General features: G+C 45.1%; 2 protein-coding genes across 4 annotated transcripts; one reads left to right on the plus strand and one right to left on the minus strand.

Annotated features, from left to right (window-relative positions):
- Window positions 1-38: 38 nt before the first annotated feature.
- Window positions 39-4,483, plus strand: mto1 (mitochondrial tRNA translation optimization 1). 3 transcript variants are annotated; one of them, XM_085416333.1, is made up of 13 exons: window positions 39-204; window positions 952-1,154; window positions 1,238-1,437; window positions 1,541-1,658; window positions 1,766-2,064; window positions 2,154-2,266; window positions 2,628-2,818; window positions 2,971-3,101; window positions 3,230-3,434; window positions 3,529-3,700; window positions 3,789-3,898; window positions 3,979-4,136; window positions 4,228-4,483. In XM_085416333.1, the coding sequence occupies exons 2-13, from the start codon at window positions 965-967 to the stop codon at window positions 4,393-4,395; spliced, it is 2,055 nt and encodes a 684-aa protein (XP_085272459.1). In that variant the 5' UTR covers window positions 39-204; window positions 952-964; the 3' UTR covers window positions 4,396-4,483. The 3 variants fall into 3 exon arrangements, with proteins under 3 accessions (XP_085272459.1, XP_085272461.1, XP_085272460.1); XM_085416335.1 differs by having other exon boundaries at window positions 66-106; XM_085416334.1 differs by lacking the exon at window positions 39-204 and adding an exon at window positions 226-754.
- LOC146663536 (tectonic-3-like) lies at window positions 4,385-9,191 on the minus strand. The gene is made up of 14 exons (XM_085416336.1): window positions 8,663-9,191; window positions 8,062-8,176; window positions 7,887-7,984; window positions 7,696-7,808; window positions 7,506-7,617; window positions 6,678-6,790; window positions 6,544-6,582; window positions 6,296-6,370; window positions 6,083-6,202; window positions 5,910-6,008; window positions 5,722-5,825; window positions 5,439-5,586; window positions 4,875-5,009; window positions 4,385-4,770 (listed from the first exon to the last, which is right to left on the minus strand). Exons 1-14 carry the CDS (start codon window positions 8,976-8,978, stop codon window positions 4,525-4,527), a joined length of 1,833 nt encoding a protein of 610 aa, XP_085272462.1. The 5' UTR covers window positions 8,979-9,191; the 3' UTR covers window positions 4,385-4,524.
- Between the last annotated feature and the right edge of the window lie 6,308 nt (window positions 9,192-15,499).

The raw sequence follows: 15,499 nt of genomic DNA on the forward strand, positions 1-15,499 counted from the left end.
ATGCTGAGCATCGTTTTTTTCAGTGCGTCTGTAAACCAGTTATTACGGTTGTGAGCTACAGACATCATGGCGGCCTCCATAGGGAGACTTATGTAGCAGGAGTTTGGTAATTTTCCTAAATGATCTTTGCCTTTCTGTTAGTCTCAGTTTCTGCTACAGAGAGTCTGAAATAAAAACAACAATACGCCTTCTCCCAAATAAACCGTAAGTGCATTTCAAACCTGAGGGGAGAGTTTGTTGTGGATCCACACGTGCGCTGAGTAAACGAAGCCGTATTTAAACTGTTTACGTATTTGTACGTTGTGCTCTTACTAACAGAGAGCGAGGATGCGGTTTGATTCACAGCTGTACATGTTCAACATAACACATTTTTAGAATTAAATTGGATTTAGGGCCAAAATGCTTTGTTGATGCCAGAGGTCAGAGAAAGGCGTACTGTTTCCAGCTGGCAGGAAGGCAACAGTAACTCAAACAACTACTCCTTGCAGTCAAGGTACACAGAAGAGCATCTCTCAGTGTGTATAACGTGGACCCTTAAAGCAGATGGGCTGCAGCAGCACAAAACCACACCTGGTGTTACTTTAGTCAGGAACAGGAAACTGAGGTCAAGTTTGGAATGAACCAGCTGATATTAATCTGCAATAAATGCCAGGATTATTTTCCAGTTACTGACAGATTTCAGCCGTTGTCATCATGGCATCTATGTTTTGATTTCTTTGGATGTGTGGATTGGATGGATTGTTACTGAAATCTGGTGAGATTTTTTTATGTCAAAATCACCTTTAGAAATATATTTACTTAGAAAGTTGGTGACATGTTCATTGCTTATTTTACCCACTGTAAACAACAAAGTTATTTTTCCAAGTTGAGAGTTGAAATAAAGCTGATGGGTCACGAAAGTAATGGAGTATCTAACAGGGATACACCATCATTTAACTTTTACTCTGACAGGTGTGCGTCTCACATGTTGAGAAAGAAGCTTCCCTTCCTGCACAGTCTCCTCTCACCGGTTTCCAGACATGTCGGTCACCTCACCGGACATCAGTATGATGTCATCGTGGTGGGCGGGGGTCACGCAGGGACCGAGGCAGCGGCGGCAGCAGCCAGAGTTGGGGCTGAAACACTCCTCATCACGCAGAAAATTCACACCATCGGTGAGGATAAAGGGACACCTAAACAAAGAAGCTCTTTTTCCTCCAGCAGGGAAAACTAGACTTCTCTGATAATATTCCCACAGGTGCTCTGTCCTGTAACCCCTCCCTGGGAGGAGTAGGGAAGGGCCAGCTCGTGAAGGAGGTTGATGCTCTGGATGGGCTGTGTGGTCGGGCAGGGGACTGGGCTGGGATTCATTTCTCCATCCTGAATCGTAGAAAAGGGCCTGCCGTGTGGGGTCCGAGAGCCCAGCTGGACCGTCAGCGCTACCGAGACTTCATTCAGGTTAAGAAAAAAACCCAAAACTTGAATTACTCGTCCATTAAAGTAAAATATTTGTCTGCGAGTGAATTAAAATGTTTGTTTTCTACATATTTTTTTTCTTCAGTCCGAGCTGCTGTCCACTCCCAGGCTGACCGTGGTGGAGGGCTCAGTGGAGGAGCTGTTGGTAACAGAACCAAACCCGGAGGAGCCCGGGCACCACAGAGTCACTGGGATACGTTTGGGTACACAGCAGATTACCTCTTTTAAGGACAAGGACCTAAATGGCAAACGGTACATATTATACACTGAATTTACTTTCTCATGTTTTTTGCACTTCCTGAACAACCAGCTAATGGCAGCCACGCCATCTCAGCCAGATCAGTGGTTCTTACCACTGGTACGTTCCTGTCTGGCTCCCTCTTTGTGGGTCAAACTACCTCCCCCGGGGGTCGGATTGGAGACGCTCCATCAAGCGCTGGGCTGTCCCATACGCTGAGGGAGAGGCTGGGGCTAAGGACAGGCAGACTGAGGACCGGTACCCCTCCCAGGATTGTGAAGGACTCAGTAGACCTGTCTTTGGCTAAGCTTCACCTCCCTGACAGTCACCCAACTCCTTTCAGCTTCCTCAGTACCCACACCCACTGCAAGGTACAGCTGAATGAATGGACTTTTATTCTTTAACTCACTGTCTAGTTTATTGTTCCTCCTGCTTTATTTTGAAACGTAACCCTCTGTAGCCAGAAGAGCAGCTGCCTTGCTACCTCACCTTTACTACACCGGGTGTGGAGAGAGTGGTGAGGGAGAGCCTTCAACTAAACTGTCACATACAGCAAGACACCAAAGGTCCCAGGTACACACACACACACACACACACACACACACACACACACACACACACACACACACACACACACACACACACACACACACACACACACACACACACACACACACACACACACACACACACACACACACACACACTTTGGACTCAATGGTTTGAAACTCAGAAGGAATCACTTCAGTTATTCCATCATTTTCTGCTCATTAATGCAAAATAAAGCATGTAGATTCGTTTTAACATGAAGGTTTTTGCAAAGAAAATGCCACAAAAACAAAAACATCAGTGTAACTGTGTATCATAAAATTTTTATGCAAAACTGAAACAATCGAGCTGAATTGGAATGACGTGCAGTCTTCGTCTCTAACAGGTACTGCCCCTCCATCGAGTCGAGAGTGCTGCGCTTTCCAGGCCGAAGCCACCAGGTGTGGCTGGAGCCCGAGGGCGTGACCTCTGACCTCCTGTATCCACAGGGTCTGTCCATGACAATGCCCCCTGACATACAGCTACGCCTCATCAGAGAAATCCCTCCCATGCGCAGAGCTGAGATCCACACGCCAGGTAGGTCTTTAGATCCTGTTTGATCTGCCTAGTAACAAGTGAGAGCAGTGACAGTTCCCTCAATTCTTCCCTAATTCTAAAAAAAATGGATTGACAGAAGTAAGCTGGTTTCCAGAACTGAAAGTCTAATGTTTGTTTTCTGGGATTTCCAGGTTATGGCGTGCAGTACGACTTTGTGTGTCCCACTCAGCTGAGCCCGGCGCTGCAGGTGAAGAGCACTCAAGGTCTGTTTCTGGCCGGTCAGATCAATGGAACCACGGGGTACGAGGAGGCTGCCGCACAGGTAGCTGCTTCTTTCCTTAAAGAGACACACACACACACACACACACACACACACACACACACACACACACACACACACAGCTGGAAGCAGCTTAGGAGTAACTGATTTTTCTTCTTCTATCTGAGCAGGGTTTGTGGGCGGGAGCAAACGCTGCCCGCTCGGCGCTCTCCATGCCCACAGTGACGCTGTCTCGAACAGAGAGCTATATTGGAGTTCTCATTGATGACCTGGTGAGTCGAGGCGTGACAGAGCCTTACCGCATGTTCACCAGCCGGGCCGAGTTTCGAACTTCTCTAAGGCCGGACAACGCCGACCTCCGCCTGACCCCGAAGGGTAGGTGTAGCATCTTCAACGTGTCATTGTGCTTGCGTTTGTTTTGTTTTTTCCCCTTCTTTTCCTCCTCTCATTACCTTTTGTTTCCCATCAGGCTTTGAGGAGGTGGGATGTGTGTCTTCCGTGCGCTACCAGGAGTCTTTAAGAGTGAGGAACAGCCTCCAGGATGCACTGACAGCCCTTCAGGCTCTCTTTCTGTCTACATCGAGCTGGAAGAAGAAGCTTCCCAGTGTTCCCATCAGTGAGACCAAGAGCACCTTACTGACGTGAGCGATAGATATCTGCCAAGCTAATAATTAAATTTTTCATGTCACAACAGTTTAAAAATGTTTCCCGTTAATGTTTGTTTTTCAGTGGCTTAGATCTTCTTCAGTACAACGACGTGACCTTTGAAATGTTGGCATCTGCATTCCCCGAGAGCCTTTCGTCTTTTATGGAATTCGCACAGAGACTTAAGATAGAAGGTAAGAAAAAAATAACCCCGCCTGAAATGTTAATCTACAATAAAACTCTTGCTAAAACGTTTCTCTTGTCTGTCACGCAGCTGTGTACAAGCCTCACTGCGACTTAAACAAGAAAGAGATCGAGAGAATTCAGAGGGAGGAGAACATGTCCCTGCCGCAGGACATTGACTATTTCTCTCTGCCGGTGTCGCTTTCCGACGAAGTTCGAGAGATCCTGGACAGAGTTCGACCGAGCACAGTGAGCCCACTCCTTTCAAAATAATAGTGTGAAATATTTATTTTAATAAAAGAGAAAAAATATGCCCTGACTCTTCTGCTCTGTCCTCCAGCTGGGAGCTGCTACTCGCTTGGAAGGTATAACTCCCGCTGCAGTCGTCAATCTCCTCAACTATGTGCGCGTCACAGAGAAAAAGAAGGAAACGCACAGAAACCAGCGACAGCAGGAGGCGCAGAGAGATGAGGAGCTGTGTGCAAACAGTGCCTCTTTACCTCAGTGATGCAGTCTAAAAATGACTCAAACTGTCTTGTGAAAATGTATTTATTTCTGAGAAATAATTGAAACAATAAATTAGGTATTTTAGAAAACTTTTCCTCGAGTTCCAGTGCTGCTCCAGTTACCCGTCAAGTTACCTGCAGAGGAATTCTAATCCTGTTAGTGACATGACTGTGAGCAGCATTAAACTCCATGTGACCTTCTCTGTGCTGCTGCTGTTCATAATAATGTGGCCGTCCAGCTCAGCGGAGCCTCTCGTGAAGAAGCCAAAAGGAAACTTCCAGAAAGGCTGAGGCAAACCCCTGGGGGGTTCTGGGTAGACTGTGCTGTCAGCGAACGTAACTCTAGTGGTCAGAGCGAGAGAGGATGACAGAGGACACTGAGGAGGAAAAAGAAAACAAAAAATAAAGACAGGAGGAGAGGAATGTTAAAGGTCAATTTGTCAGAAAAAACAGAGAAAAAAGTGAGATGTAGAGAGCACACCTTGAAATTTTGACACTGGAAAAGGTATCTGGCCCCTAGGATGTAGTTTTGGGGAATGTCGAGGGGACCCAGGCGAGCCCACAGTACTTCGATGGAGAGAGAGTGAGGGAGGACACAGCCTGATTCACACGTTTCCTGAGAAGGAACAACATAAATGTCTCTGTGAAACGTGTCTGTGTACAGATACTCAGGTCAGTTTTATTTATATAGCACCAAATCACAACAACAGCTGCCCCAGGGCACTTTATATTGTAAGGTGAAGACCGTACAATAATACAGAGAAACCCCCAACAATCAGATGATCTTGTATGAGCTAGCACTTTGGCGACAGTGGGAAGGAAAAACTCCCTTTTAACAGGAAGCACTTGCTCATAGGGGGTTTGATTGTTGGGTTACAGTATAAAGCGCCCTGAGGCAGCTGTTGTTGTGATTTGGTGCTATATAAATAAAACTGAATTGAATTGCTGCGACTGGCTGAAGGGAGATACAAAGCACCGACACTAGGTGCTGCTGCAGACACCAGAACAGCTGTAACGGTGTATGGGGGTCAGATTTCGGTTATACCTGCAGGCTGAAGGGACACTCCTGTGTGAGGACTCTCGCCCAGTCTGGCTGGGAGCCCGAGCTCATGGCGATCTCATCAGGAGTAGCAAGTCCCTGCAAAATCCCATAAATCTGCGAGCGCAGCTCTGAGCAGTCGTTGGCTGGAGAGCTTGTAGCACGGAAATAAATTTTTTTTAAAAAGCAGAGGATATTGCTCATTATTTTAGCGACATCTCCACTTGTCCTAATGTAAGCTAACTAGAACCACAGACAACAGAGGCAAAAAGAAATAATGCAGACTCACCTGAATGTGCAGCCAGTGATGATGTTGTGCGTGAAGAGGATGGGCGTTCGCGTGGTTGTATCAGGGGAACAGGTCCCACTTTGTGACACCCCCAGTGAGGTCAGCTGGCTCACTGTTAAGGAGCCAAACTTCCCCGAAGCTTGGCAGATAAATTAAAAGATACAATCTTAAAATTGTAGTTAGGATACAGGCATCGCTTCCTTTAAAAAGCGACCGATGAGAGGAGATCCAACTTTAAGTCCGACTGCAGGGTTCAGTATTGCGGGAGTGGGAATCGGTTTGGTCAGCTAAAAGAGAAAAACGACATTACTTGGCACATTAAACTGTTTAAAATTAGTTTTTTTAATTCTTTTGGCTCTACCTGGAACTCTACGGAGTGCATCTGGAGCAACAGCTGACTCTGATTCACGTCGGCTAGGGTTACATCAACCGTTGCGTTTGCGAGTTCCCCTCTGCCGGTGTAAAATATGACAAACTTCACCTGCAGGAAAGGCAGAAACAGCAGAGTCAACGTCAATGTTTCGTCACACACTTGAGCACTCGTGGTTCACCACACAGTTGTGCACTTGTTCACCTTCTGCACTGCATTAATACAGGAGCTGTTCCGCAGCGTTGGTGAAGGCCAAACTGACAGGTTGGTCACTGGGATCTAAAACAGTCAGGAAAACATTAGCCTGTAAGAATAATCAATAACTGTGAAATATTAGCCCAGCAACAACTATTAAGTCCTATTTTTGCCTTTCCAGTGTAGTACATGTACTATAGACAAAGTATTTTAAGTGGAGTGTCAAAGCGCATTTACAACAGCAATGTACGACTTACCAGAAAATCTGACACTGGTGCCATCTCAGCTTTTGGGATCTGTCACAGAAAAACACGATATTAGTCCATCTGCGGTGAGAGTCTCACAGCTAATCATGCACTTAAAAGGATTTAGTGCAAATGGACTCGCTGACCTTGACGAGATGCAGGTCGGAGAAGTAGGAGTTGGCGCTGAGGCTTGGATCTGTGATGCATGACTGAGGAGTCACCATCCGTGCACAAGACAGAGACACAGACCTCAAGAACTCTACAAGAAGGGGAGGAATTAAGGTGGATAAAATCTGGCGTAGGAAACAGCGTGTTGTTGTAATAATTCTGCATGTGTGTACCAACTTTTGATAAGTAAGACATTGTTTACAGTACAATATGAGCAGAATGTGGTTGTGTGCAAGTCTTTTCCTGACAAAGTCATCACCTGGATGGCAGCACACATCACTCTAACACCTGTAAACACCTGTTTAGTAGTGATGGAGCCTTAAAACATGTGCAAGATTTCCTCTGAGCACCCCCACATGCACACAAATTGGTGTGGTGTCTCTGTACGGACTGTTGTCGTGACAAGAGAGCTGAGTGTGAAATCAGTCTACATTCCTACCGTCACCTATGGCAACAAGCAGAAAGAATGATATTGCGGCGTTTCCTCTGAACAGTGTTTGGGCTCAGCCTGGGACACAATGTGGAGATTGGTCCTTGATCAGGAGGGGCTAAGAGATGAGTCAGTTATAGGATACTTGCTGGCCTCCCCAGTATAAAAGGCTATCATGTATACTGCCACAAACCCACACGTCTGAGTTGGGCTGCTGTGTCTAAGACATCTGTAGAAAATATCCTAAACTAATTCTCCCAAAACTGTCCAAAGTAAATATGAAGAAGCAACTCTAGGTGGCAGGGCTGCACTTAAAATGGTGTAACAGCACTTTGCCACTCAACAGTTCAACATTTAACTTTTTATGTGATCTTACTTGCAGGGTTGCGGTCGATGCAAAAAGCTGACGCTGCCGGTCCTGGAGATGGCTGACGGAGGAGACCCCGCACGGAGGAGTTGGGGAAATATGTCTGGATGACATCATCAACCTACAGAAAAAAAGTTGTGATGATTTCAAATATCTTACGTTTTTTTTGTTTTAATTATTTAAGTCTGTGAGCACTTACCATGTAAAAACCTCTGCTGGGGCCTACAGTTGGACTCTTCTGTAGAGAGAAGTGGTACGAGTCCCCTAAAACTGGATGCTGAGGTTGGGCTGGGAAAGACTGGGACGTGTTATCTGTTTGGAGGTTGGAAAACGATAATGATATACGTTGACCTTACCTGTAATTTTTTAAAAAAAAGTTATGCCATTTACCTGAAGGCTGCACACAAAACAGAGAGTCGGTCACTGTGATAAGAGACGAATCCACATTGGCTCTGAACATCAGCCATTTCTCAATGCAAACACCTGATCTGTAAAGTTAAAAATGGTATTTTAAATGCTGAAGCTGTGTACTACACGTGTTATAGAGCTAACGACCAACACTCACATGGCTCTCTGCGGACATCCAGTGAAGACAGCGCTCAAGCTAGGGACCCCACAGTCAGCTGTGTCACAGCAGCAGCCGATGTCACAGAAACCAGGGGTTAAATCACAGAGACACGCTGGAAAACATCAGGAAAAGGGTTGGACATGCTTGGGAGTACTTATGCTAGGTGTGGTATCACCGTCAGATCCACAAAGTCTAGCTTGAGTAATTAGCGGGAAGCCTGATCGAAGCAACAAAAAGACTTAACCGCCCCAACAAACGATGTAGGTCAGGGGTGTCAAACTCAAATTCACAGTGGGCCAAAATTCAAAACTGGAACAAGGTCGCGGGCTAACATTAATATTTATTGGAAAAAAATCTTCCTCCAGATTTAAGAATGAATCTTTTCTTATGGAGTCAAACAAGTTTTGCTGAAAAACTGAATATGGAACAAGCAAAGCTTAATACTAAACAATATATATATTAGCTGTATAATACCAGTAGGCCAGCTCTAATAATAATTTGGTATGGCTTCGCGGGCCAAATGTAATTAGGCTGCGGGCCATATTTGGCCCGCGGGCCAGAGTTTGACACCTATGATGTAGGTGGAGGTGTAATTTACCCTGTGGAGACACCGCACGCTGGACGGTGGTTGCAGTTGGACTCTCGGCGGCCGCAGTGGGCGCTTCGGTCGCGGACAGCGTCGTGTTCATCGTGGAGTTCACGGTGGCAAGCGTAGGGACCTCCGTGGTGTTGACACCAGTGGAGTTCACGGCCTCCGTACCGCTCGGTTCAGGGGTGGCAGAGCTGATCGGTTCCCCATTAGCGGGGGTGGCACTGATGGAGGAACTCCCCACTGGGTCTGTAGCTCCGTGTGCCAGACGTCCACATATGACCGTCAATATAAGGGGTAAAAAACACCACTGGATGGAAGTCATTTCCTCTAAAGAGCCATGAAAAACGAGCGGGAATATGGACACTTTACCCGAAGAGTTTCTCCGCTGTCTCGCGTCACAGTAAAATTAAATTAAAGGTCAAATAAATTTTGTCTTTATGACTTAAACACGTTGGAAAACGTAGCAAGAAGGCTACAAGCTAAAAAATCAACACACAATCGGAGTGCGAGCGTCTTGTAACTAAGGAAGTTCTCATTGAGACTTCCGTTTCTAAGAGAAAATTACCGTAAAGCACGTAAAAGAGAAGACGCAGTCATTTCAGGTTAATGAATTCACCACAATCAGTAAACGAGCAAGGTTAACATAGTTAACTAAAATCAAACTAAAAACTATAACTAAATCTGAAAAAAGAATCATTTTTGATTGAGATATTATTTAAAACTAGACTTAGAATATTTGTTAATAACTGTTTTTAATAATGTAACCAACACAGAATACATGCATAATAGTCTAATGACTGACACATGTAGCATGAAGAGACATTGGGGTGTATGTTTATCTGAGCAAAGTTTTTATATTATAATAGCTGGTTTGGAGTTCTTCAATCTCACCTCTTTCTCAAATACCTCCCATTAAAGAAACTAAAACTAACCCTGGATCTATATCGGACAACCATCCATCTAAAAGTAGCGAAGTAAGGTCCGAAAATCTTTTGAAAAGTAAAAGGCCACAGGGAAAGCTAAAGGCTAGGCCTGAAACTCTGATTGTGGGTGACTCTGCCGTAAAAGATGTACAAAGGATGTGCGGTAAGAACACTAAAGTCCTCTGCTTTCCTAACGATATGGTCAACAACCTGAAGGAGAGAATTCTTCAAATTGCAGATGAATATCCAACTGTGACAAACATTGTTCTGCATACAGGGTCAAACGATGTGTCCAAACAACAGTCGGAGGTTCTGAAACTGGACTTTACTGGATTATTAAATACTGTAAACTCTCTGAATGCAGCTGTATTCATCAGTGGACCTGTACCGCCCGTCAGAGGAGGAGACGAGAGATTCAGCAGGTTGTTTACACTGAATAAATGGCTCATATCAGCATGTACTGACCACTCAGTGCATTTTATCAACAACTTTAATATTTTTTGGGAACGCAGGCATCTGTTTAAAGCAAATTGATTTAATTTTAACAAGTCAGGGGTGAAACTGTTCACCTTCAACTTGTTTTATTCCACACGTCATCCATCTGTGCTTGGTGCCAAGGCTGAGATAAATGAGGAGTTATCTCATAAAGAGGAACAAACAGTACTCCAAGAACAGACAAAGCCCAGCAGAAACCTTGAGGAGGAGCTCCATTTGCCCCCACCTGGGAAGAGCCTCAGAAAGGAGAGACATCTGAGGCAAGAAGAGGGGTCCCTATTTGCCTCCAACTCTCTCAACAACACCAACAACCAGGACCAGGGACCCAAGGTCCCCCAAACCCCTGACAGGCCATCACCCCCATCACCTTCCTCCCCCTCCCTTTCTCCCTCCTCCCCACACCTGAAATTCACTGAGGAGATGATGGAGCGGGTCAATGCTGGGCTCAGATCTACCCCGCGGCCCAATCCCTTTTTGTCCCCCATAAACCCCCCACCAGAGCAGCCAAAGGTTCGCCATCGAGCCCCACCCTCAACAGAGCAATCGAAGTCACATTGCCCAGCCTCGCCCCCCTTAGTTCCTCCTTACCACCTTCATGCTCTGTCTCCGCAGTCTGATGTGTGATGTGTGGAGGGTCCGGGCTGCGAGGATTATGGCAGTGGTGACTTTTCCCAGGAGAAGCTGGGACCCTGTTTACTAGAAGGTTTTAAAATTTCTGTACTTTTAGGTGACAGGAGACATGTGGCCTGGTCAAAACACAGAGAGCTGCACTCTAAAAGATCTTTAAACATAGTAAACATACCTTGTGTGCCACAGACTGCTCCCAAACACGAGGGGACAAGTAATGCCTCTAAAACACTTAAGTTGGCTTTATTAAATGTTAGATCCTTAGCTGGGAAAACATTTTTAATTAATGATTTAATCACTGAGCACAGCCTTGATTTTATGTTTTTAACTGAAACTTGGTTGGACCAAAGTAACAGTGGAGCTGTTCTCATCGAGACGACCCCTCCTAACTACAGTTTATCAGTGAGGCCAGGGTGAGCATGAGAGGAGGAGGGGTTGCTGTCTTATTTAATGAATCATTTCAATGTAAGCAGCTATCTCCTGGAAGTTTTCAGTCTTTTTGAATATGTGGCTTTACAGCTGAAGGCCCCATCCAAAGTTGTGTTTCTTAATGTTTACAGGCCTCCCAAATACTGCACAGACTTTTTTAATGACCTCAGTGAACTGCTGTCTGTGATCTGTGTTGATTTCGACTGTGTAATTATTGTTGGGGATTTTAACATCCATGTGGACAACCCTCAGGACAAAGGGACTAAAGACCTGAGTAACACTCTGGGCAACTTTGGGCTGACTCAGCATGTAACAGAGGCCACACATAATAGAGGACACACTCTTGACCTACTGCTCTCCAAGAGCCTGAGCATGTCAAACGTTACTGTGTCTGATGTGGGCCTGTCTGATCATTACTGTGTTTTCTTTGAAAGTAAAATCTCAGCCCACACAAATATATCAACAGCAGTGATCACAAAACGGTGTATAACTGAAGACAGTAGTGAGATCTTTAACCAGGTCTTCCCATTAACACCTGAGCTGTCCAGAGGGTCAGTCAATGAGCTCGTCAATAGCTTCAATGCAAAAATGTTAAATGTAATGGATATAATTGCTCCCATTAAGGTGAAGGTTATCTCTGGAAGGAAAAAGTCTCCATGGAGAAACTCCACACTAGTGAAAAATGAAAAAAGAGAGTGTAGGAAAGCTGAGCGCAGATGGAGAAAAACAAACCTCCAGGTTCATTATGACATCTATAAAGAGAAACTTCACAATTATAATTTACAACTGAGGAGTGCAAGGAGGTCCTACTTCTCTGACATCATCACTAAAAACAGCCATACTGCTCGGGTCTTATTTTCTACAGTTGACAGGCTAACAAACCCTCCTGTGTCAGTGGCAGCTGAACTTCATTCAACCATGGCCTGCAATGACTTTGCCAAATTCTTCACAGACAAAATCCAAAAGATTAGACAAGCAATTGGTACATCAACAGCAGATCCAGAATATGTACTGTGTCCACCGAAAAACTGTTTAAACACCATGAAACAGTTTCACCCTATTAACAGCAAAGACCTGGAGGACATCTTAGGTCAACTGAACTCCTCCTCCTGCTGTTTAGATGTCCTGCCAACAAGTTTTTTCAAAAAGGTCTCAAAGACTTTAGAGTCAGACCTGTTACAGATCGTCAACTTTTCTTTAATGTCAGGTGTGTTTCCGGAACCACTAAAAACTGCTGTAATTAAACCTATACTGAAAAAGGACAATCTTGACAGGACACAAATGAACAACTACAGGCCGATCTCAAATCTCCCATTTTTAAGTAAGATCATTGAAAAACCAGTTTCTCAACAGCTCAATTACTTATTAAAACAGAATAACTTCTATGATGCCTTCCAGTCAGGTTTTAGACAGAACCACAGCACTGAAACTGCTCTGACCAAAGTGTTTAATGACATATGTCTGAATACAGACAGTGGAAAAATGTCAGTCTTAGTTTTACTGGATCTCAGTGCAGCATTTGACACAGTTGACCACAACATATTACTCAAACGACTGGAGAACTGGGCAGGTCTTTCAGGAACTGTACTAAACTGGTTCAAAACATACTTAGAAAACAGGAAATACTTTGTATCAATAGGTAACTTCACATCTGAGCAGACAAGTATCACATGTGGAGTTCCCCAAGGTTCCATCTTGGGACCCCTTCTGTTTAACATCTACATGCTCCCACTGGCACAGATTATAAAGAACAACAAAATAAACTACCACAGCTATGCAGATGACACACAAATATATATCACAATGTCACCAGGAGACCGAGGCCCTGTACAGGCTCTTGGTAAATGCATTGAGGAAATTAATGACTGGCTGTGCCACAATTTTCTCCAGCTAAACAAAAACAAAACTGAGGTAATAGTCTTTGGCGCCAAAAAAAACGATTACAGGTCACCAGAGAACTTCAATCTATACATCTAAAAACCACAAACCAGGCGAGAAATTTGGGTGTAGTGATGGATGCAGACCTAAACTTAGAAAAACACATTAAGACAATAACAAAATCAGCTTACTATCACCTCAAGAATATATCAAGGATAAAAGATCTGATGTCTCAACAGGACCTGGAAAAACTAGTCCATGCATTCATTTTTAGTAGGCTTGAATACTGTAACAGCATCTTTACAGGTCTACCTAAAAAATCAGTCAGACAGCTCATTCAGAACTCTGCTGCTCGAGTCCTCTGTTACGACCCGTCTAGGGCCAGGCCATAACATGAACGAGGCACTCGCTTCCCTCCCCAAGACCCAAGCAGTCACACGCAACAAATCCGTTAGATGTGAAGTGATTTATTTACAAGGTGAATAAAGAGAACCAAAACGGGAGTGTCAACACTTCAGGGTGAGCCAAGGCCAAAACAATAAACAAAACAAACCTACACAAATCCCGCACCCCTGACCTCACCAAAATAAAGTCAAAATAAAGACAGAGTCTGACCTCCTTAACCAACTCAAAAACAGGGGAAAACGGGTGATCAAAATAAACGGCAGCTCACCCCTACCCACTCCACTTCCACAATTTTCGCACGTATACTGCAGCCAGCGGCTACCACAGGACTACTGCTGGGTGATGAGGAGAAATGCGAGGACCTCCCCCGCTGTAGCACTCCAGCCTCCTTTTATTGGGCGGGTCCTCCAGCTGGATCCAATCACGCCGGGGCAGTAAGTCCACGCACCAATCGGAACAGGGCCCTGGCACAGCTAAATTAACATAGACAAAAACACAGCACCTGCACAAACAAACACACGGACATACAAGTTCGTAACACCCCCTTCCATAAGAATTAAACAATCCTTCTAGTGTTTAATCCTAGACTACAAAATTGCTCTCGACAGGGCATCCGCGATGACATTTTCCGTCCCTTTCTTATGCCTAATCTGCAGGTTGAAGTCTTGCAAGAGAAGGGACCAACGCATAAGTCTCTGATTTGAGTTCTGCATCTGGGAGAGAAAAACCAATGGGTTATGGTCAGTGAACACTTGAACAGGGATAGAGCTGGATCCGATATACACCTCGAAATGCTGTAGGGCTAACAACAAGGCAAGGGCTTCCTTTTCAATGGTACTGTAATTCATCTGATGTTTGTTGAATTTTTTTGAGAAGTAACAAATTGGGCGATCCACGCCGCAATGGTCTTCCTGCATAAGGACAGCTCCTGCACCAACCGCACTAGCGTCAACCTCGAGCTTGAAAGGGGACATGAAATTCGGGGCCGTAAGAACAGGGGAACTGCACAGTAATGCTTTCGCAGACTCGAAAGCAGTCTGACAAACAGGCGTCCACACAAAAGGCTTCATCGGACTGATCAAATCGGTGAGAGGAACGACGACAGTGGCAAAGTTCTTACAAAACCCTCTATAATAACCACACATTCCCAGAAATCGGCGCAGCGCCCTTCTCGTTTGTGGGACTGGAAACTCAACGATCGCCTGTATTTTCGCGGTCACCGGCAGTATCTGTCCCTGACCCACCTGTTTTCCCAGATATGTGACGGTGGCTCTGCCAAATTCACATTTGGCTAGGTTCAACGTAAGCGAGGCCTCCTGAAAACGGCTGAAAACAAGAGAGGGTGTTTGTAAGTGGTCAGACCAGGTGGATGAGTAAATGACAACATCGTCCAGGTAGGCATCGCAGTTATTCACGCCCGCCAGTACTTTGGCCATAAGGCGCTGGAATGTAGCGGGTGCATTACGCAACCCAAACGGCATAACCGTATACTGGAGAAAATGGTCCGGTGTAACAAAAGCAGATATTTCAGAGGCTCGGGGAGTTAAAGGTACTTGCCAGTAACCTTTTAACAAATCAAGTTTGGTTACAAACGATGCCGATCCCACTCTATCAATACAATCCTCCATTCTAGGAAGAGGAAACGAATCAGGTTTGGTAACAGCGTTAACCTTCCTGTAATCATTACAAAACCGAGGAGTGTTGTCGGATTTTGGTACTAGCACACACGGCGAACTCCATGCGCTGGCGCTCGGAAAGGCTAAACCGTGTTCTAAGAGATAGTCAACTTCCTTCTGCATTATCGCCCTTTTCACTGGGTTCACTCGGTAAGCATGTTGCTTAATCGGTTTATGTCCTTCCACCTCAATATCGTGGCACAGGACCGCAGTTTGACGAGGGTGATCAGAAAAAAGTGATAAGTTGTTTTCTATCAGCTCAGTGATGTCAGCTCGAGCGGGTTCAGACAGGTGGACTAAATATGTGTCTAAATCATTTAAGATCTCCGAATTTTTCAACCGGCCGCTACCCAGCGCTTCACTTTTCTGGAGTAGCCCGTCATCAGAGGGTTCATAGGGAGAAACAGTAC

This window comes from Rhamphochromis longiceps, linkage group LG8 (assembly GCF_057381845.1).
Source record: "Rhamphochromis longiceps isolate RC_006_pf linkage group LG8, R_longiceps_female_GT1.1, whole genome shotgun sequence".
NCBI lineage: Eukaryota > Metazoa > Chordata > Actinopteri > Cichliformes > Cichlidae > Rhamphochromis > Rhamphochromis longiceps.